The sequence below is a fragment of the Fukomys damarensis genome, unplaced genomic scaffold, assembly GCF_012274545.1.
Source record: "Fukomys damarensis isolate Sample0158 unplaced genomic scaffold, DMR_v1.0_HiC HiC_scaffold_38, whole genome shotgun sequence".
NCBI lineage: Eukaryota > Metazoa > Chordata > Mammalia > Rodentia > Bathyergidae > Fukomys > Fukomys damarensis.
The window spans coordinates 32,008,149-32,029,245 of NW_022900950.1; the positions used below are offsets into that span (position 1 = coordinate 32,008,149).

Below are 21,097 nucleotides of genomic sequence, written 5' to 3' on the forward strand. Positions count from 1 at the left end.
ATATATTGCATGTTCTATCTGTAAACTCCCACCGGTCCATTAAAGTATCTTAGTTCATGATAGCAAAAGAATATTTGAAAGTCACACAAGAAACGAACTGCCCCTACCTTGCTCTGGAATGATTATGGTTACAGGGATGCCAGAACCACTGCACTGTAGGTTGAGGGATTCCATAGACGGTACAGGTTAGGACTTGCCTGCTGCCCAGTGGGTAGAGAGTTGGTTCTGGGAATGACGACACAGCCTTTTCATAAATTTGGGGTTTCACTGGAAGGACATGAAGAACAAGATAAAAGTCAAAGACTTTCTGACTTTCTCCTAGGCCTCACATGAAGGACCAGTCTCACGGGTTTTGATATCAGGGAAACAACACAAATAGATCTTGTGGCCAAGAAAATGCCTGTTTTTAAAAGCTACAAGTATGTTGAGAACATTAATTTGATTCCATGTATATACATTCTGATTATAATAACCTTTGTTGCCAATGGAAGACAAGCAAACGAAATAGTCCTGATGGTAACAAAAGTGGTTTGAAAAACAGTTATTTAAAATTTTGTTTTCTTTGACACTGTACTGACTTTTTGGCGTTTTGTTTTTTGTTTTTTGTTTTTTGCAATGCTTATTAGGATTGAACTTAGCACCTCAGGCATACTGGGCAAGTTTTCTACCACTGAACTACATACCCAGCCCTTCATACTGACTCTTGAATTGACTAGTTTTCACTAGTTTCCCCCTTGCTAGAACCCAAAGAATGTATGAACCACAAACTTACCATTTACAGTTAGAGTGGCAGTGAGGTTTTTAAACACATTTAACTGCTTTATGCCCAGCAGGATCGTATAATTCCCTGCATCCTCTGCAGTTACATCTTTGATAATTAATGAATAGCCATGAGCCAAGTAACGAGCAGATTTCTTTGTTGCCGGTAACCCATCTTTCAGCCTGTTGTTCAAAACATGATCAGAAAGTCACTCCCCATGCTTCTCCAATATCACGGCAATTCAGTTTGTGAGTTCCAGTTAATCAGTTTGAGCCTTTGATCACTGATTTTAAAATGTTGAGTACTAACGTTTCAATAAAAGCAGATAACGGCTTTTAGGCTAGTTACTACTTCATATTTATTGGCAAAGAAGGAGTAAACCAAAAGAAAAAAGAAAAGTGGTGACTTAATGTATACAGGGATGCCAGAGGCCACTGTGACCTAACGGAGGTACAGGCTCTAATTCCATTGAGATATTTTTCAGTTTCCCATGAGGTTCCATGAGCAATTCAAGAGCCATTGTAAGTCATATCAAGTAGATTTCTTCTCCAGATAAAAATAAAAATAGACGTTCCTATTGTGGTCTCATGTGGAGTTCTTATTAGTTATGTAAATGGTCACACCAGTTGTCCCTTTCATAGCAAAACTATAGTGAAATCAAGATAATTTTCCCGGAGGGAGAACTGCTGAGGCACAAAACAAACTACAAATGTAGAATAATTTCAAAACATTTTACGTATAGAATAAATGCCTTGATATCATTCAGCTGTACATAGAAGTGAGAGTCAGGAAACCTGGACTTTCAGCTGGCTCCACCCCTAACTGCTCGATGGGTGTGAAGCCAGTGTGAGCTTTAGTGACCACAACTTCTCAAAGATCCCTTTTAACTCTAACATCCTATGGTTTTATTTCAGTGCATAGTTCTTTAAATGGGCATTTTTGATCTGGTAAAAGTTTATTGTGTTCTCTTAAAAGGTAAAATAAAGGAGTGGTGTTAGTTCATGATCATCCCTGTATTACACAGTCCTGCAAACCAATTCCCATTACTACCAAGTCTCAGTTCTGAAGCAGTTAAAATGATGAAGTTATATTTTGTGATAATAAGCATCAGTTTAGTGTTAATTTAAATTACTTCCTATTACAGGATAGCTTTTTTTTTTTTTTTTTTTTTGGTACCAGGGATCAAACTCAGGACCTTGTGCTTGTGCCATCACTAAGCTAAATCCTGAGCAGGACAACATTTTTTTATAGTGCATTGAATTTTTTTTTTCACCTCTTGCTACATGGTTATTGAAGAAATCAGCATTAACAGATGAGAGTACACTTGTATGTACTTAAAGAATGAATGTAACTTCTGGCTATTAAATTATTATGAAATTTAATAATACACTGCTAAACTTTTTAGATATTATGAAAGAAAAAAATCCTTTTTCCAGTGCTATGGTATGAAGGTATAATACAAAGTTTAATTTTTCTCTTCAGTTCCCTATTAAGTATTCGAGAAACTAGAAGAAAATGCTGCACTAATATGACAGTGAAGACCAAATAAGCTCTGCCTGAAGAGATTTCAAAAAGGCACCACTCCTGTATTGTATGGATTGTTTTCCTAATCAGTTTTGTTTTTCGCCACAACCTTTGTTTAAATGTAATGACTTAAGCCAATGATATTGGCATTTAAAAGTAATTTAACAAAATGAGTTCAGATTGTAAACAGATTACATTGTTTTACATCAGATATTGCACGTTTTTTAAATGGCTTAAAAAGTTTCTGAATATGCAACTTCCAAGCCCAAAAAAACCGAACAAACAAACAAAAAAAACAACACTTCATTAGTTCAAGTAGGTCTACTTGTCCATTCCCACAAATGAATGTCCTGTGTCTGTTAATGTTTGTTTAATTTTAAAACAAGATTGGAACTTTCAACACAGCTGTATATAAAATTATTATTTTCAGTGTCCTCATTACAAGGGCCCACTTCTTCAGGGTTAATAGAGCATGTTACACATTCAAGACGCTTCCTTACTTATGGCTCAACATGTTCCATTCAAAGAATGTTGACATCATAGGGAGGTTTGGAGATGTAGAAATTTAGTGTTGGCAAGGGGCTGACTAAACTGAAATGAGTACTTATTTTAAAAAAAAGAAAAGAAAAAAAAACCACTCATCTCATCCTGATTCATTATTTCCCTTCCCCACTTGGCCGCCACCAGGAAATCAACACAGCCCAGCACTCCAATGCTGCCTAAGCAACTTCTCTTGATAGTTTCTTAAGAAATTAAGTCATTGGGCTTTTGTGTCTTCTACTTATAAAACGTATCTTAAACTGCTATAAAAATGACTGTGGTCCTACCATACAACTTCTGGCGAAGGGAAGGCCTTCACTCTCATGGAGAGCTGGTAGGACTGTTTGCCAGCTGTAGTCTCGTACACATGCCTTTTCCGATGTTTCAAAGTGATGAATGGATTTTCTTTCATAGGAGAAGTGATAAGAACATTAGAACAGAATATGTAAAAAAAACTTCACTGCCTCATTAAGGGAAGGTGCAATCAATGAATTATTAAATAGACCTGAATTCTGATGGAGCCTATCATAATGGATAGGATGGAGCCAGCCTAAGTGTTGGTCAATGAATACAATACTTTAAAAGCATCTTAATTGGTAAAATATTTTCAAATCAAGGGCTAGCAAGTCCTGAGGACATAAAACATCGCAGGCCAATAGAGAACATCTGAAACACCCACTTCATCAAAACAAAACAATGGGAAGATATTTCTAAAAATCTGTCTGGCCAAGATGAGAGAAATCTATTTGACCACGAGAGAAAGTTACTATGGACTCAAGTAACCTAGAGATAGCCAAAAGGAAATGAAAGAGTTTTGAAGAACAGCTCTGTAGTTTTTGTTCTTCACACTCTTTTCTCCTACCCAAGTATTAACCAGGCCCAACCCTGCTTAGCTTTCAAGATCAGATGAGATCGGCTGTGTTCAGGGTGGTATGGCTATAGACATGTTTTCTTTTTCAACAATGGCATAAAATTTTTAACATTTTGTTTATATAATTTGCATATTGGAATTAAGCAAAAATACTAGGATTTCAAGATAATAAAACCAGGAGTAAGACAGTATTCATTCTAAATAATTTATCACACCATATGTTTCAATGAAATACTTGAGAAAACTTTCTCAGATGGTAAAGGTAAAACATCATCATTTTCTCTTGTTTATATGGAACACAAAATGCTATATTTTCTAGTCATTACAGACTTTGGGTTTTATAAACAAGCCTGGCCAGTGGTTACACTTTTGGAAAAACACAGGAAAAAACATAGCATGATTTGGCAACACTTACCATATACATGCACTGAGGTATTAACAGATTTTATTGATGGTCCACTCTTCACCTGACAAGCATAAAGTCCCTTGTCATTTCTCTGTATTTTTTTAATAATAAGAACACTGTGGAACACATTGGTTTGGGGTTGGCTTTTGTCAATTCGTTGCCTTATAAAAGCTCTCCCAGTTCCCTAGAAAGAAAATAACAAATGTATTAGTAGCAATTGTTCATACTTAAAATTACAGTATTTTAGTATTTCTCAGGTGAGTATTTTGACAGCTGCTTCTTTTTTAATGCTAAGAAACATATCAAACCTATCTGGAACAAAATATTTAGAAACTACATCTTTCCCTAGATGTGCTTCAGCTTGGTAGTGCAATAGCCTTTATTTAGTGCTTTATTTCTTCTGATGGACATATGTCATTTGAATTGTTTTTTCACAACCACCTCGGGAAATTGATAGGATTATTGTTCTTTGGCTAATGAAGAAACTGAAGTGACAGCGACACTGGCCTACATAGTGTAGGAGCCCAGGTCTTCGAGTATGAATCTAGGGCTCTTCTTGCAGCACAGCTATATCTCTAAATGGTAGCCTGTTCTCTAGCCACAGGAATCATATCCAAGCATGCAGGATAATTATTTTAGTGTCTGGCTTAATGACAGTGTTTCTGTTAATAAATCATCATATGGGTTTCCCTTGCTGCTGCTGCTGTAAATAAACAGATGATTCTGGACCAGGCAGACTAACATGGAATAGTCCTCATTCCATTATTTCACTATTTGAGCAATTCTTGCCAATTTCTACTAAGTTCTAACACACAGATCTGGGTATGCAAATTTATGGACAGATTTAGTCATTGTCTGGGGGGTTGTTGTTCAGCATTTATCCAAGGAAGACCAAGAGAAAGCTCAAAGCTCAGCAACCTGAACTGGGCAGTGATCTATTCCTTTTTTTTTTTTTTTAAATTTTATTGAGTTTATTGGTACATTTTAGGGATACAGTACAGTTACATTCATTGTTGGGATCATGTACCTTTACATGGCAAGTCTTGATTCTCATTTTTTCCCCTTACCTCTGCCCTCCCTTAAAGGCAAAATCAGGCTGGGGATTTAGCGCAGTGGTTCCTCTGCCAGCCTCGCCAGCAGAAGGACCCAAGTTCTATTCCCGGTACCAATAAATAAATAAACAAATAAATAGGCAAAATCACATTGTCTTCTCCTTAATTGTCCATTTTATAACACATAATATGTCATTTCCTCCTTTCAGTGTTTTCCCATGGAGTTAGTAGTAGGTCATGGAAACAAGACTTTGGAAGCTACCCTGACTTGTCTTTGAGTCTGAAGTTAGGTCTTCCCCTTGCCAAGTTTAACACATTTCACCCACCTATGTTTTTTAATTCCCTGGTGGCACAGACTATATTGAGACCATTTTCTTCATTATCAGCAGTACCAGAGAGAAAGTCAATCACTGCCATCAAAAGTGAAGGAATCAGTCTCCTAAGATGACGAACTAAGAACTTCTGCAACTCTATTTGTGTAAGAATTACCTCTCCCTTTGTGAACTCTTTTCTTCCCCAGGTTCAAGTAACACTGGTATTGTTTTTCTCTTAGGAAACAATTTATCCTGTGTTCTAGGATTGTGTTGTGTAATACTACAGCTACCAGACACAGCTGGCTATTTAAGTTAAAATTAACCAAAATTTGAAATTCATTTCCTCTGTCAAGCTAGCCATATTTCAAATGCTCTTTCCATATGGGGCTAGTGATTACTTTATCGGACAGCACAGGTATAGGATATTTCCATCAAAAATGTTCTATTGGACATTAACATTTTTGAAAATTATTGGTATTCAATAAATATATTCTACACTTATTTACAGCAACATTGCTAACAGGATAAACATTCCTTCCTTTTTGGCATTTACTGAAAATATCTGCTTTCTATCACAATCCAGAAAATATTACGCGTCATATAACTTTTATTTAAATAAAATAATACTATTTCCTAGAAAACATCTTATCAGAAAACTGATAGGTCCCTGAATACCTCTTTATAGAGTACTTATTACATCTACTTGTTGCTAAGTTATTCTATTTCCTTGGCAAGAAATGTCAATAACAATACCTTGGGGCTGATACATTAACCTTTTGTACATTATTTAATCATACATTAACTTGGTGATTGGGCAATGGAATAAATATTAAATGACTCTACAGCACTTGGGACATGCCACATAAGTCATACTGACACTCATGAGACACAGACTATCTACTGTGAGAATTTTTTTCTTTTAATTTTAAATTGAAATTATTGGTACATTCTATGTAGACAGTTAAAGTTGCATTCATTACTGGGATCTTGTACCTTTACATGCCAGGTCTTGGTTCTCATTTTTTCCCCTTGTCCCCGCCCTCCCTTCATACTTTATCACAGTTTCTCCATCTGTACACTTTAAAAAAATTGTTGTTTACAAAGATGTTCCATCTGAATAATAGAACCTGATCAGTCTTCATTCTTCTCATTTTTCTGAAGGACAGAATTGCTCTTTTGACACTCAACAGATGGAATATTGGACAGCTGGGCTGCAGTTATCTTTTCCAAACACACGGTAATCAGGAGCCTGACTATCTCCCAGTACCTTAAATGAATGTGCTGACAAAGGCAGCTTCCCAAAAAGTAGTAGTTGTTGTTACAAAAGTCAATCTCTGCCTGGCATCTAGTGATAAATTTCTCTCTCATCTCTAAATCCTAGAGCATCGTTTCTAAGGATGAAACAATCCCTTTTCCCACCCAGAATCAGTGCAGAAATAGCAGCCTATACACTTCAAAACAAAGCAATCAGACATCAAAAGACAGTATCTATGCCAATCACATTCATGAAATGCCAGGCAAGGAAAGCACCCTATCCAAACCCAAAGCTTCCTTATTGATAAGCACTGCTACAGCAGCCACAACCCTCTGGGTTTTCCCCGTCTCAAAAACCCAGACATTTGCTAAGAGTATATAGTGTCCTGCAAAACAAGTAGAAAAATGGGTCACTCACTTTACCAGGGTAATTCCAGGTCATCTGCACTCTTGTGTTCAAAGCAGTCCTGGCCGTACATCTGAGAGTAAGAGTGCGACCTCTGAGTAGTTTCACTGGGTTTGCTGGGCTCATCTGGACACTTCTGATTGTATTGGCTACAAGTATAAGAGAGAAAACATTTTAAACACCAAAAAATTCACTGGCAGCCAAGCCATGGAGCATTTTGGCTGAAGCTCAGGCCTTTGCACCATCACTTACTTTGCCGATGTGTGAGATAGTTTGAAGCATACGACTGTTCGTTGATTGTTGTTTCACAGGACAGAAGCCCTATTTCTCTGTATGTTGCATTGGCTATTGTGAAACCCTTCCTACTGTCCCAAGTTATTCTTTTTCCATCAGGGACCAGAGTATCAAATGGAAACTGAAAAGGAAGAAATATCCTTTAACAAAATCATATTAGTGCTGTAACAATGCTGCTTCACTGGTCAGTAGTGAAAACGTAATTTTCATTTAAATAGTATAGGCAAAACCTCTGGTCTTTGTGTTTCTTTAGTTCTCTCTGCATATGCCAAGATACATTTTATATGATAAATTAGGGTCATTATGGTAATTTAGTATCAGTCTTGGCAGCAAGCGGCACTTGCCCAGGATCTAACTTGCTGTCGTGTCAGAGTTCTACTCGGAGCCTGTGACTCCTTGGCCTTGGGGATCTTCGTGGTAAATGACCTGGTACTCAACAGAATAATCAGTTAGCATGTTTTCCACTGGGGCTACCAGGCCATTCCTCTTGTGTCTTTATCATCTGATCTTGTAATAAGCCATCACTTGTCTTCCCATTTTGCATGGCTTACTAAAGAGGAAGTTGCCTATCAATAACTCCATATCCTCCAAGATTCCTCACATGAACATGGCATTTACTGAGATTGTTATTGTGAGAATTCTACTGCCTCACAGAAGCTCTGGCAGTGGATCTGGCCTCTCGAGGCCAGGACACTGTTGTGACTGAAACATCTTCTCTTAAGAGTATTGTCAAGCACAGTGAATTCACACTGAAGAAAAAAATTCATGAGTTATTTCTCTCTTTGTCTTTTTCCAATATCCAGGACTTTTCCTTTTCTTTCTGTGGTGCTAGGGATGGATCTCAGCCTTCGCACTTATCAGGCAAGAGCTCTACCACTGAGCTACACCCCCAGCACCCAGGACTTAAGTTTTAAAACCTACAATGTAAACACTCTACCTTGAGCTTTAATTTTATCAAGTGTCATTGCTCCATGACTGGCCAAGCAAAATTCCATAGATGCCATGTTGCCAGTGCGCTTTTAGAGACATGGACTCTGGTTACTGCTACGACTTATCAGTGAAAAATAGGAAAAAAATTAGATTACTTTTGCCCAACAGATTATAAAGGAAATGCTCAACATCTATCAAGATATTCGAAATACGTTTTAAGAGTACACCTGCCTCTGTCTCTGTCTCTGTCTCTCTCCCTCCCTCTCCCACCCCTCCCACTCCCCCTTCCTCTATCTCTCCCTCTCCATCTCCCTCTCCCTCTCTCATTTATTCATAAATGAAGTTATCCGTCTGGAAGCTGTGGCAGAGACTTCCAGCCTAAAAGTCACTAGCACCTCTCTTCCAGTGAGGATGCCTGTACTGGTATGTATTACCAGTGCTGCTGGGGTTTAAATTAATCACATCCTGTTTACTCCTAAAGGCAAGTGAAGGATTCCTTTCATGTTTTAGTATATCAATACTCTACCTGTTAGCTTAGGAATGCTTTGATTCAGTGGGGGAAAAGAACCTTCTTTTGTAATTTGGCACAGTTAAGGGGAAAATTCAGAAAAATATAAGTCAGGAATCGAAACCTATGATGCTTTCAAAGTCATCAAAAATGTGCATGTGCCAACCTATAAGAAATGTTTGCTGACACATTTCCTCAGCACAATTTAGAAAATTAACATTTCCTTTAAAGTGTTTTTTACTCTGATCCATCTACTACCATCCCCAGTACTGTTGCACTGACAAAGTAGCTTTGTTTTTTGCTGACAAGTGCAAATAATCAGCTATGGCCATTGCTGCGTGTGTCATAGAGGTAGGGAGATTGCACTTTCAAGACAAGGTTCCCAGCAGGGAGGGCTGTCTCCAGCTGACAATGGCTCCACCAGAGAAGGGGAAAGGAGAGGGAAGGGATAGCAGATTAAAAGAAAAGGGTAATATGAAAAATGGAAAGGAAAGTGGTTAATTTCATGTCAGCACAAATAATAGGTTAGGATACTTTCAATATCTATATATGTCAAAACCAAAATTCCTGTAAGGATTTTACCCTTCTCTTGTCTTTATTTTGAAAGATTGTATATTGTAGAGGTTAGGCAGAAAAACAGAGTAGATAACTTCCCCTGCCCCACATTTTTACATGCTGGAATCGTGGAATGTTCCTGTAACAGAAAAACCCACCTGCAGTAGGACTTGCATAATTTCCCTATCTTCACAGTTTTCCATGTTAATCAGGTAGCAGTTATTATCTCCAACTAAGAGGAGTAACATCACGCAGTTGAAAACATGACTTGGTAGTAAACCAAGAAATGAGTATTAAACTGTTAAATAATACTAATAGCTGATCCTTGAATGAGGCTTGTCTTATGCCAGATGCTAGTCTAAGTGCTTTCCATCCTGCCTCAATTGCCCTTCTTAATGACTGTGTGGAGGTGGTACAACTGTGATCACCCCATTTCTCAAATGAAGGGGAGGAGTTGGGTTACTTGTTGGTTTTCCAGGAGGGAAGTGGCAATGTGGTGAGAATCTGGGGAGTTTGACACCAGCCTCTGCTCTGCGCCACTCTGGCCTTCCTCTTGTGCAAAATGAACCACTGGAGAAATGGAGTAGGAAAAGATTGGGAAATCATAATATTGGGTGTAATACTCAGTATGCCAAAAGTCCCCCCACCTTTCCCTGAAACCTCAGTATTTTCTTGACCAGTTGCGTTTAAGTCCTTTGGTGGCTCCTGCTGATACCCAGTGACTTTATATTTTTCTGAAAATAGCACACAGATGTGATAGAGACTGAAACCTGTCCCTAATAGATTACATAGTAGGCTTAAGTCAAATTAAAAACAAAGCAGAATGATGCAAGGGAGGAGGACAAGGCAACAAACATTTCATCTCATTTTAGGGCTCCACATGCAAACCACAATTTGGACTTTCCCATCCTTGCTAACCAAGATTCACTAACTCACTTCCTCAGTACCTGTTTTGTGGTGGATGGTGTTAGATTTGGGAGTTTTGTCTTTTAACTCTAAGCTGTCAGAATTTAGTACAGTTTTCCAAATGGGGAATTTGTATTCATTCTTAGTCATAAACCAGTCAGTGCATGCCTGTAATCCCAGCACTCAGGTGGATGAGGCAGGAGGATTGCTACAAGTTCAAGGCCAGCCGGGGCTACACAGTGAGTTCAAGTACAGCGTGGACTACATAGTAAGACCCTGTCTTAAAAACAAACAAACAAACAAATTCTTAGTCCTAGTACATTGTGTGTGTGTGTTGCTGAGATTGAACCCAATCCTTATGCTATCCCAGAGCTATATCTCAGCCTTTCCAAACTTGTCTGATGAATTAAGTAGAATGTCACATTTTCGTTTTGTCTTTATTACAGTCTACCATAAATGTTTTCTTTTCCACATAAACTATTTAGAATATAATACAAAGGAAAGCCTCCTGGATGACATTTTCTCTACCTCTTTTTTACCTAAGATATTAAAATTGGATGCCCAGCAGGAGTTAAAGCTTTTGTCACTAGAACTCCCCAACTCAAACAAGAGATGATGGCTCCTATGCATGAAGCAAATAAATGCATATCAGTACCTGGAGAATGGATAGTTCTATCTTCAGAATAGAGGAGTCATTCTGCTAAGTCATTCATTTGTATAAGCACTAAAATTTGCTTTTCTTATGTTCAGACATTTGATTTGTGAAAATATATACAAATGTTCTGGATTCCAGGTATTCATATAGATTTATGATTAAGACTAAATTCCATTTTATTCTATTGAAATACAATACATGCATGGCTACAACTTCTAGCACTTCTCTACTGTTGTAGGATACTACAGGTAAGTCCACTGAGAAGTCTGTGGATCTGTAATAAAATTATTCCAGAAGACAAGATGGTTAAATCATTATGCTCACTTGCAGTAAAAACATTGAGAGGCGCACTGATAAATTTTACCTTTTTAAGAGTAACAATGATGTTAGGTGATGAAACCCGGCAGGGGATGATGAGTGTCTTTCCTTCTGTCATATATATAATCGCAGGTATTTCATCGTGCATCTCTACAAAAGGTCTATTTGTATCTGAGTGAGAAAAAATAAAAAATGCATAAATGATTAAGTACAAACACACAGACTCTGCAACTGGTGAGGTCGTCCATGTACCACACCATCTTCCCCTTAGGGTCATTCACAGTGTTTGTCTCTGAATTTGACCATCTGTGTTTCTGCATGGAAAAAGATACTTTTTTGTTTTTGTTTTTTGAGACAGGGTCTCACTATGTAGTTGAGACTGATCTGGAACTCACTATGTAGCCCAGCCTGGTCTTGAACTAACAGCGATCCTCCTGCCTTATAAAACCCAATTTCTTACTCAGGTTTTGAGTGGGTTTGCCTTCGGTGGGTTTGCCCTGATACTCTAGTATGCAGTAGACATATGGGCTACCACTGAGAGTGAAAGAAGAATGTTGTGCTTAAACTTCTTAACCACAGCTATTCTGAGTGCTCTAGGAAACGCCATTCAGAGTCTTTGTAATAGCTCAAAGGCCACAGACGCAGGGACCAAAGTCAACTCTATTTGGAGAGTTAGTGATGTAGGAGTGTAGCAATTTAGAGAGAGGATTAGCATTTGAATGGCAGAAGCATATCTTAACAGGTTTTCTAGACCTTTCCTGGTAGACTGTTATGAATAAGAATCTCTGAGCTGCTCAGGGGGAGAGCAAGGCGCAGGAGAAGCGCTGTTGAGAATTTCATGTGTATGTATATATTAGGTCTGTATCTTTAGTATTCACGGCTTATCTATGAAGAGCAAAAACAAAGTATGTACAACTGCCTACAAAGAGGTCTGCAAAAGGCTTTAAATAATCACCAGAATATATGCTTTGAAAGTATGGCATTTGGCCCTTCTGAGAGGTGAGGAAGATTCAGACAGCCTGTTCTGCTTCCTGAGAAACCAGAGTGAACATCAGAGCCTATTAGAAACATTCAGTGTCTGCCCAGGCCCTGGCCCTCAAGAATCCATCGACACCCTTAGGCAGCCATTTCTTCAGGAGTCACTGTGCCCAGATGCCCCCCACCCCATGCCTGGCTCCAGTCTTACATGCTCAGATTAAGTTCTATGTGAACTCCATCCATCTGGATCTTAAAGAATCAAGCCGGTCCCCACCTGCTTGCTGATCCTTTCAGATCTGCAGGTTAGGAAGCTCATTCTGGATGTTGAGTGGAAAACAAATTGTAGAAAAATGAAACAAACTTTTTTCATTCAGTAGGCAATAACTGCCTAGATGGTGGCTATACTGATCCTTAAGGGTTGAGTTGTGCCCATCCCCCTAAAATACTACTACCACCACCACCTAAAACAGTTGAAGCCCAAATTTCCCTGTACTTCCAATGTGGCCTGTTGGAAATAGACTTGTTGCTAAGTAGAGTTGGTCCTGACTGGCATCTGTACAGAAAGACAGCCACATAAAGACAAAGACCAAGCGTGGTGTGAAATCTACAAGTCAAGGAATCAGAGATTGCAGGGAACTACCAGAAGGTAGTAAGAGACACAGACAGATTCAGAGGCTTGGCCCTCAAAACACCTTGAATTCAGACTCACAGAGGCATAGAAAAAAAGACTGGAAACAAATACACTAAAATGTTAACAGTGATTATCTTTGTGTGGTAGCTTTATGAGTTGTTTTCTAATTTAACTTCTTATAGTTGGCAGTTTCTCTAGAATGACAGTGTGTCATTTTATAATATTTTAAATTGCTAAAGTTAAATCTCAAATTACAAAGCACCATTCATTTGAATTTGAGGAAAACTATATACATGTTGTATTTGGTTTACTTTAGCTCTGTTCTCTATAATAGTATAAGACATTAACTGTCCCAATTAATAAAGATTTAAGCTTATTAGGAATTCTCAGTAGATATAAAACATACGTGAAGCAGAAAAGTTAATTATATGTAGACAAGGATTTCTTATCAGCATTAAATTCCTCTTCTAAATAAAGTTGATGAGCTAGATACTCAGCTAGAGACTATTGGGATTTCATCATTCCTTTCCTTCCTTCCATGAGTCTATATTTTTGTCTCTTTTGTGAACTCCAAGGTAAACACAAACCCCAGGAAATGGTTTAATCCATTTAACTAAGCTGTAAATCCTTTATGTTTAATTTACGCTCCTTAACCATTTTCAATAAAGGACACTGGCATAAAAGTTCCTACAGGAAATGGTCAACATCAGTGTCATCATTTCTAAGCTACTGAAATGCCAGTTCCAAATGGAAATATACCAGGCTAATTTAACATTGTCTTTGAGTTTCTTCTTCCACTTGTGTCTTTGGATCCCTAAACACTTGAATTTACTACAACTACTGGCCTCTAAAAGCCAATTCCAATTTCAGTACTGAGCCCATTACAATTCTGTTCAAAGATGTCAGAATTTCACTGATTTGTGTCCATTTGAACATAATTTAAAATATATCATTTGTATGACAGTCAGTAGTGGCATAAATGCACTTTTGCAAATGAACTTATGACTAGACACACACACACACACGCACACGCACACGCACACACACACAGAGACAGACAGTATTCCCTGGGCTTATTAATAGTTTATTTCCTCTGCAATTTACTTTAAGGAAGGACGGAGAATAAACTTGCCTGACATAATACAAACATATTTTGTTTTGTAGGACCATAGATACAAAAGAGGTCATGGTTCCATTAATATCACCAGTAAAACCACTTACTGCTCCCATAGGATACATTTGTCTTTGTCACAAAATTAAAAATGACTCCCAAACACAGCCAGCACTGCAGAGTGGTTTCCTGCGACCAAATTGGCTGGTTGTTGAAAGAATGAGGAAGAGCTGCTCCAAAGGCTGTGGGGCCTGCAGCTCAGACACAGTGACTGAGGACATGTGCCAGTGCACAGCTAGGTAAAGGTCACACTGCCCTCACCACACTGCACTCTGGGAGCTCAAGGCAGTGACAGAACTGGCTAGGAATATGAGATCTTCTCACCCAATGGGAATATCTGGGCTATCACTTGTCCTTCAGGGCAATAAGTGGGCTCAGACATAGAGAAGATCAAACAGGACCCTTGCTCAGAATGGAATTATGTCTATTTTTAAAATGTGTTTTTTCCTTTTGAAATCTGCAATTGTGCTGGCACAGATCAGGCACATGAACAGAGGTCTAGCATGCTATCCTCATTCTGCTCCATTCCAGCTGGGTGTTCCGGGTTCAGAGTAAGTGCGGGACCCCCCAAATTTAGGCAGCTTTTTATTTATTTTTTTAACTTCAAAGGGGTTCAAGAGTAAACATCTTGTTTTTTAACACAAGTACATTTGATGTTGTTTAATAAACTGTTTTCTGATTTCTTTTTCCTTTATTTTAATTTTCCTTACTTCGAAGTCCTGGTCATGAGGACTCATAGTTATTTATTAATTTGTATTTATTTTTATTTTTATTAGTACCTGTTTGCAGTACATAATGATTACATTCCTTATGGGGAGTTTGTATATGTACATAACATATCTTAATTTTTATTCATCCCCTTCCTCTCCCCTCTTTATCCCCTTATTCCAACTCTTATTCCCTTTCTTTTGCAAAAGAGTTAGCACCCTATTTCTTATTATCTTTTATTTTGCTCTTTGCTTATATTTTAGATTTCTCCAAAGAGAAATAATGCAACATTTAAGCTTATGTGTCTGATTTATTTCACTTAACATTATGGTCTCAAGGTGGATCCATATTCCTACAAATGAAGTTTATCCTTCATTATGGCAGAGTAGTACTCCATTGTGTATATATACATTTACTTTATCCACTCATCTATTCATGGACATATAGGCCACTTTCAAGAGTTAGCTATAAAAACTATGCTGCTATAAACGTGGGTATGCATGTAACACTGTAATATGGTGTCTTTCACTCTTTTAGGAAGATATCTACAAGGGGAATAGCTGGATCATGTGGAATTTCTATTTTAGCTTTTTGAGCCATCTCCATACTGACTTCCATAACGATTATACCAGTTTATGGTACCATCAACAATTTAGAAGGGGTTCCCTTTTCCCTGCAGCTTCATCAGCATTTGTTATTCTTTGATTTCTTGATGATAAACATTCTTTCTGGAATAAAATAGAATCTGTTTTTTAAATTTGCATTTTCTAATGGCCAGAGATGATGAACACTTTTTCACGTATTTATTGTCCATGTATGCTACTTCTGAGAAGTGTCTACTCATTTCAGTTGCCCATTTTTAAAATTTGGTATTTTATTTGAGGGAGTCTAATTTTTTTTTTAGTTATTCAATAGCTATTGATTTATTTTTGTATTCTAGATATTAGTCTTATGTTCAGGGAGTAGCTGGTAAATTTTTCTTTCCTTTCTGTAGGTTGTTTCTTCACTATACTGCTTGTTTCCTTGCTATGCAGAAGCTTTTAAATGTGATGCGGTCCCATTTATTGATTCTTGCTGTTATTTCTTGTGCAGTTGGACTTTATTCAGAAATTCCTTGCCCAGCCCATGTCTTCAAAAGTTTTACCTATTTCATTTGACAGCAGATTAAATATTTCTGTTTTAATTTTAAAAGAGAATGTGATTTTCATTTACTGAAGAAGTGGAGCATACAAAAGTATAAAATACTTTGTATTCTAAAATTTTCAAAATATGTACTTATTTAGAGTATTTAAAAATGGAGGTACATGTTACATATATTTATTATATTTAATATATCTAGAGTATTTGGAATATATTTATGATATATAATTTTATAAAATAAATTCAAGGACTCTAAGAACTCTAATAGTAAAGAGAAACAATTAAAAATGGAAAAGGGCTCTGAATAGACATATTTTCAAAAATGATATATAAGTTTCAGTAAGTACACAAAAGGTTGTTCAACATCATGAGCCATCAAGTAAATGTTAATCAAAACCACAATGCTACAGTATTATATACCCACTAACCAGGTCTGTAACAAAACACATACACACATATACACGCACGCGCGTGCACACACACACACACAGAGTAACAACTGTTGTCAAGGATGTGGAGAAATGGAAATCCACATCCATTGTTGATGGGAATGTAAAATGGTACAGTCACACTGGAGTACAGTCTGGCAGCTCCTCCAATGATTAAAGACAGAGTTACCACGTGACGTAACAACCCCACTCCTAAGTATCTACCCATGAGAATGAAAAGTGACATTCACACAAAAGTTGCACACTATTTTTATTGAAGCATTACTCAAAGTATCCAAAAAGCAAAAACAACTCAAATGCCTAACAAACAATAAAAGGATAGGTAAAATATGGCATATCTACATACTGGAATATTACTTAACAATAGGAAGGGATGAAGAGCTGATAAATGATACAACATGGAAAACCCTCAAAATACTATACTAAATAAAAGAAGCCAGTCACAAAGACCCTATGCTGTATGATTCTGTTTGTAAGGAATATCCAGAAGAGACAAAACTATAGGGAGAAAAAATAGATTGGTGGTTTCTTATGGCTGGAGAAATACGGGAAAGGGGAGGATACAGAGGGTAAAAGGTTTCTTTTACCATAATGAAATATTCTAAAATTGATTGTTGTGAGAATGATTGCATGTTCTGTGGATATTATAAAAACCATTAAATTTTACATTTTAAGTAGGTGAATTTTATGAGGTATGAGTTCTATCTCAGCAAAATGTATTTTGAAAGAAAACAGAGCATTGGGCTCTCTCTTAGAAAGAGTGGCCTGCTTTTTTTTGAGCTGTAATGGTTCCTGGAGATCATCCATGGTTCCTCACCAGAAGTCCTTATGACCTTTCTCTCTTATCCCAATTCACCTTCAGACTGGGCACCCGCAAAAAATAAAAATTTTCCCTGTACCAAAGACATCATGATCATGAGAATGTTCTTCAGTTATCCCTGGAACTCCCAGGTCAGCAGTGAGCACAGTGAAACCTCTCAGCTTTCATCTACATGAAGATGCTTGCCTGATGTGTCTGAGTAGTGCAGTCCACACGGAGGTGCAAGTCAGTATTTCCTGGTGAGTCGTGAGTGTACAACTGACTATCATAAACACCTCAGCTATTATTTACCAGCTAAAAAACAGAACATTTGTCACCACTACTGGATACTAAGTTTCCAGATTCAAAAGTGAAAGTGAGAAAGAAAGAAAGAAAGAAAGAAAGAAAGAAAGAAAGAAAGAAAGAAAGAAAGAAAGAAAGAAAGAAAGAAAGAAAGAAAGAAAGAAAGAAAGAAAGAAAAAGAAAAAAAGAAATCTCACCAGGGTTGATTTAAGATATCAGCTTGCCAGATTCTGGCCATCAGAGTGAGTATTTCTAACTTACACAAAGATTTCTGTTACAGCAAGTTAAATGAAGAAAAGTTATTGTGCTTCAGACTGAAGCACTATCCTATTAAAAAACAGATTTGTGTGCTGTAAAACAATGCCTCTTCCTGACAAAGCTTTTCCCCTACTACCTACCTTTCCTCAGAAAAAGACATGGTTTTTGTCTTGTCCTTTGAAGCTTGACTGCATCATTTAAAACAGTGGACTGAATAGCAGAAGAAGGGAAAGGGGGAAGAATTAGATGAGACAACAAGCACAACAGTTCCACCTCTCTCTTTCCTTTTGCATTATCTGTGAAATTTGCTTCTTGGAATATGAACTCCAGCAGGGAATCATGGTAACTGATCATCTCTGTGTGACCAGCAGAGGGTGGTCACACAGCACAGAGTCAGCAGGTGTTTATAGAAAAGATACCAGATGAGGCAGAAAAAAGGAAACCAGAACATATTATATACGCAGCACTGGGCATAAGGCCTAATACAGATACTTAAAAGTCCTCATAGTCTAAGCTGGTTGGGCATTCATTCATACAATGCTCCCCCCCAGGACTGCTCATGTTGATTAGAGGTTCAAATACTAAATTTTGCCTTAAAGGTAAGGACATCACATAAAAAACTTACAGCCAGGATCTAAATAAGCTACTAGTTGAAGACCCCAGTATGAGTGGAATGCTGGTCAGATGGTAAGCTTGATGAACCCTAGGGTCAAGAAATGCAGGGCTTCTGTGTGTCCTAGGAAAGCACCCAAAGCTGGTTGGCTCATCTGTGTCCTTCTCCCTAGATGACTGACCTCTACCAGATCCTCACCTTGATCTTCTTTGAAGCAACTCAAAGAAGAAAGAGAAGAAAGAATCAGGAAAAACAAAGGGGGAGGGGAAGAATGGGAAGAGGAAAGAGGGAGGGGAAATATAGCAGAAATGAAGAAAAAAGCTTCAAAAAATTACTGTAACTCTTCTACTGCCAAGTTTTAGTCATGTCCCAAGTTCTATGATTCCTCAAACTGCCTCTTCATTATAAAACTGTGAAGGAACTATTAAGAGATCCTGATATATCCTCTACTAGAAAATTGAGGCCCAGAGCAGAGAGACTTTCCATGAGCAGAGAAATAATAATAGCTGAGCCAAACCAAACTAAATTCAGGTTTCCTTATCCTATACCAGTCTCTCTACCACACCAAAATCTAATCCTGACACTGCTGCATGACGCAGGACCAACAGTTATACCTTCAGTTATCCACACAGTAGGAGAAATGATGTTCAGAGACAAAAGTAACATGGAACTTTCTGACAAAAATCTAGCAGTGTGAAACAACAGAATGGTAAGTTCCACAATTTGAACCTAGCTCAAATAACTGGACCCCTGCTTAGATTTCTCTGCTATAAGGTACTGGAAATTCTATGAGAGACTCTGTAATTACCACCTCCAAACCAACAGCCAAATAAGAACATGCCCTGATTCATAGAGATTTAGGAGGAAATTCTCTCTCAAGTACAGGGACTGCTTGGTCAGAATTCTCTCCCACTGGGACATCAAGTTCTCCTAGAGCATCCTCAACGTGTTCCATCCTACAGGACAGTGTCCCCTTCACAGGCATGTACAGGGGAAGTCAAGAGCCAGGCTCTGTCAAGGGGCTGCATTGATGATGTCTGTTACTATGGGACTCTTTGCGATTCTTCATCTAGAACATGGGACAGACAATGTCCTGTTCCTCAACTCATGATTTGTTTTGCATTCATTTGTTGTGTTCATGCTAGGATAGCATACTGACATTTCTCCAGGGACCAGGCAAGGTAGACAGATGAGTGGAAGAACTACTGGAGGCCAGATTGGAGTAGTGGTAGGAGATTAGAATGGCAGGGGTGCTGGATCTGAAAAGCAGCAGTCCCAGCTTGGAGCTGTCAATTGTTCCCAAGTGGGAATGTGGGCCAGTGTGGCTAGAAATTTCAGTATTTAAAGAACATAGGAAATCAGATTTTTTACTCTTCTAGTTATTAAATATTGGCAGCCAAAAGTATTATGCCTGCCAATCCAGCCTGAATTTGGTGTGCACACTTCCAGGTTGCAACCCTGCTGTGCACACAAAGGTATAAGGAAGCCAGGGTAGAAGCCGGAACAAGGACATATTGGGAAGGCCAGGGGCTTCAGAGCCTGGACCCAAAACTTGATTTAATCATTTACCAAATATGAAACCTTGGACGTAGTACTGAATTTCTCCAACTTTTCTGTAAAAGACTGACAATTGAATCTAGCTCATTGGGTTGTGAAATTAGCCTGGACCAGATAGCAATGAATGATACTGACATACACTACATTTAATGAATGTCGAGTAGAAAGTTCCAGAGGTTTTACTCTCATCATCTCCTAAGTAGTTCGTTCCAAGTTTAGACAGCTTTACATTTTAGAAAGGGTTTCCTTATGTCAAGCTGAAATCGGTCTGTCTTGACTTCTGTTCTTAGACAGTTCTGCCAGCTAGGACTGTAAAGGTGAAGTCTAATCTCTTTCGTGTAAGAAAACTTGAAGGAGACAGTACAGTTATGCCTTCTGTTTTCCCAGCTAGTTATTTACTTTTTTAGACTGAACATTTCGGTCCCTTCAGCTGTTCTTGCCAACAATAATAAAATGATCCAATTATTTAGTACTGACAACACTATGAGCAAGTGCCCATTTTAAAGATGATGAAATAAAGTTTAGAAGGGCTTGTAATTTGCTTTGAGAATCCAATTTTTTTCAGTGATTAGTTATTTATTAGCTTTCTTTCTTCATTAAGTTTATTGGTACATCTTTTAGGTATACAGCACAGTTACATTTATCATTGGGATCTTGTACCTTTACATGACATTTCTTGGTTCTTATTTTTTCCCCATTTCCCTCCCCTCCTCTCAGCCCCTCCACCCTTCCCTATTTACAAAGACTTTGTTTCCATTTTGAAAATCCTATTTTCTTTGTTTTCTTTGAAGTGTAAACTGAACATTAAGACTAATTCCACCTTTACTCTGGACTCCATCTATTTATTAATGCAGCCCATCACTGGATTCATTTCCTTAGTGAATGACGTCAGCTGAAAGCCTGAAAGCCTTCCCAGGTGTGTTTTGTAGCCACAGCTGACTCAAGAACAGGAATAAGGGAAGGCTGTCCCTGCTCATTATTCCTTTTCAATGTTGTACTGGAAGTCTGAAGTAATTAGTAATTCATGACAAGTTGATAAAGATATATAGATTGCAAAGAAAAAAATCAAACTATCATTTTTTGCAAGAATCAACAAAAAATTCCTAGATGCAATGTGAATATAGAAAAGTTGCAGTCTGCTTTGCAAGGCCAAGGACCCGAATTCAATCCCCGGTACCAAAAAAAAAAAAAAAAAAA

At 37.9% G+C, this 21,097-nt stretch overlaps 1 protein-coding gene across 1 annotated transcript in view; it reads right to left on the bottom strand.

The window, feature by feature from the left end:
* Flt1 (fms related receptor tyrosine kinase 1) overlaps positions 1-21,097 on the bottom strand; it is a 169,469-nt gene that overhangs the window by 118,853 nt on the left and 29,519 nt on the right. Inside the window, exons 4-10 of the mRNA XM_010623956.2 lie at positions 11,340-11,464; positions 7,380-7,542; positions 7,140-7,276; positions 4,111-4,285; positions 3,112-3,229; positions 773-942; positions 108-267 (exon numbers count right to left, since the gene is read on the bottom strand). Coding sequence (XP_010622258.1) covers positions 108-267; positions 773-942; positions 3,112-3,229; positions 4,111-4,285; positions 7,140-7,276; positions 7,380-7,542; positions 11,340-11,464 — 1,048 coding nt within the window. The remainder of the gene's footprint in view (positions 1-107; positions 268-772; positions 943-3,111; positions 3,230-4,110; positions 4,286-7,139; positions 7,277-7,379; positions 7,543-11,339; positions 11,465-21,097) is intronic.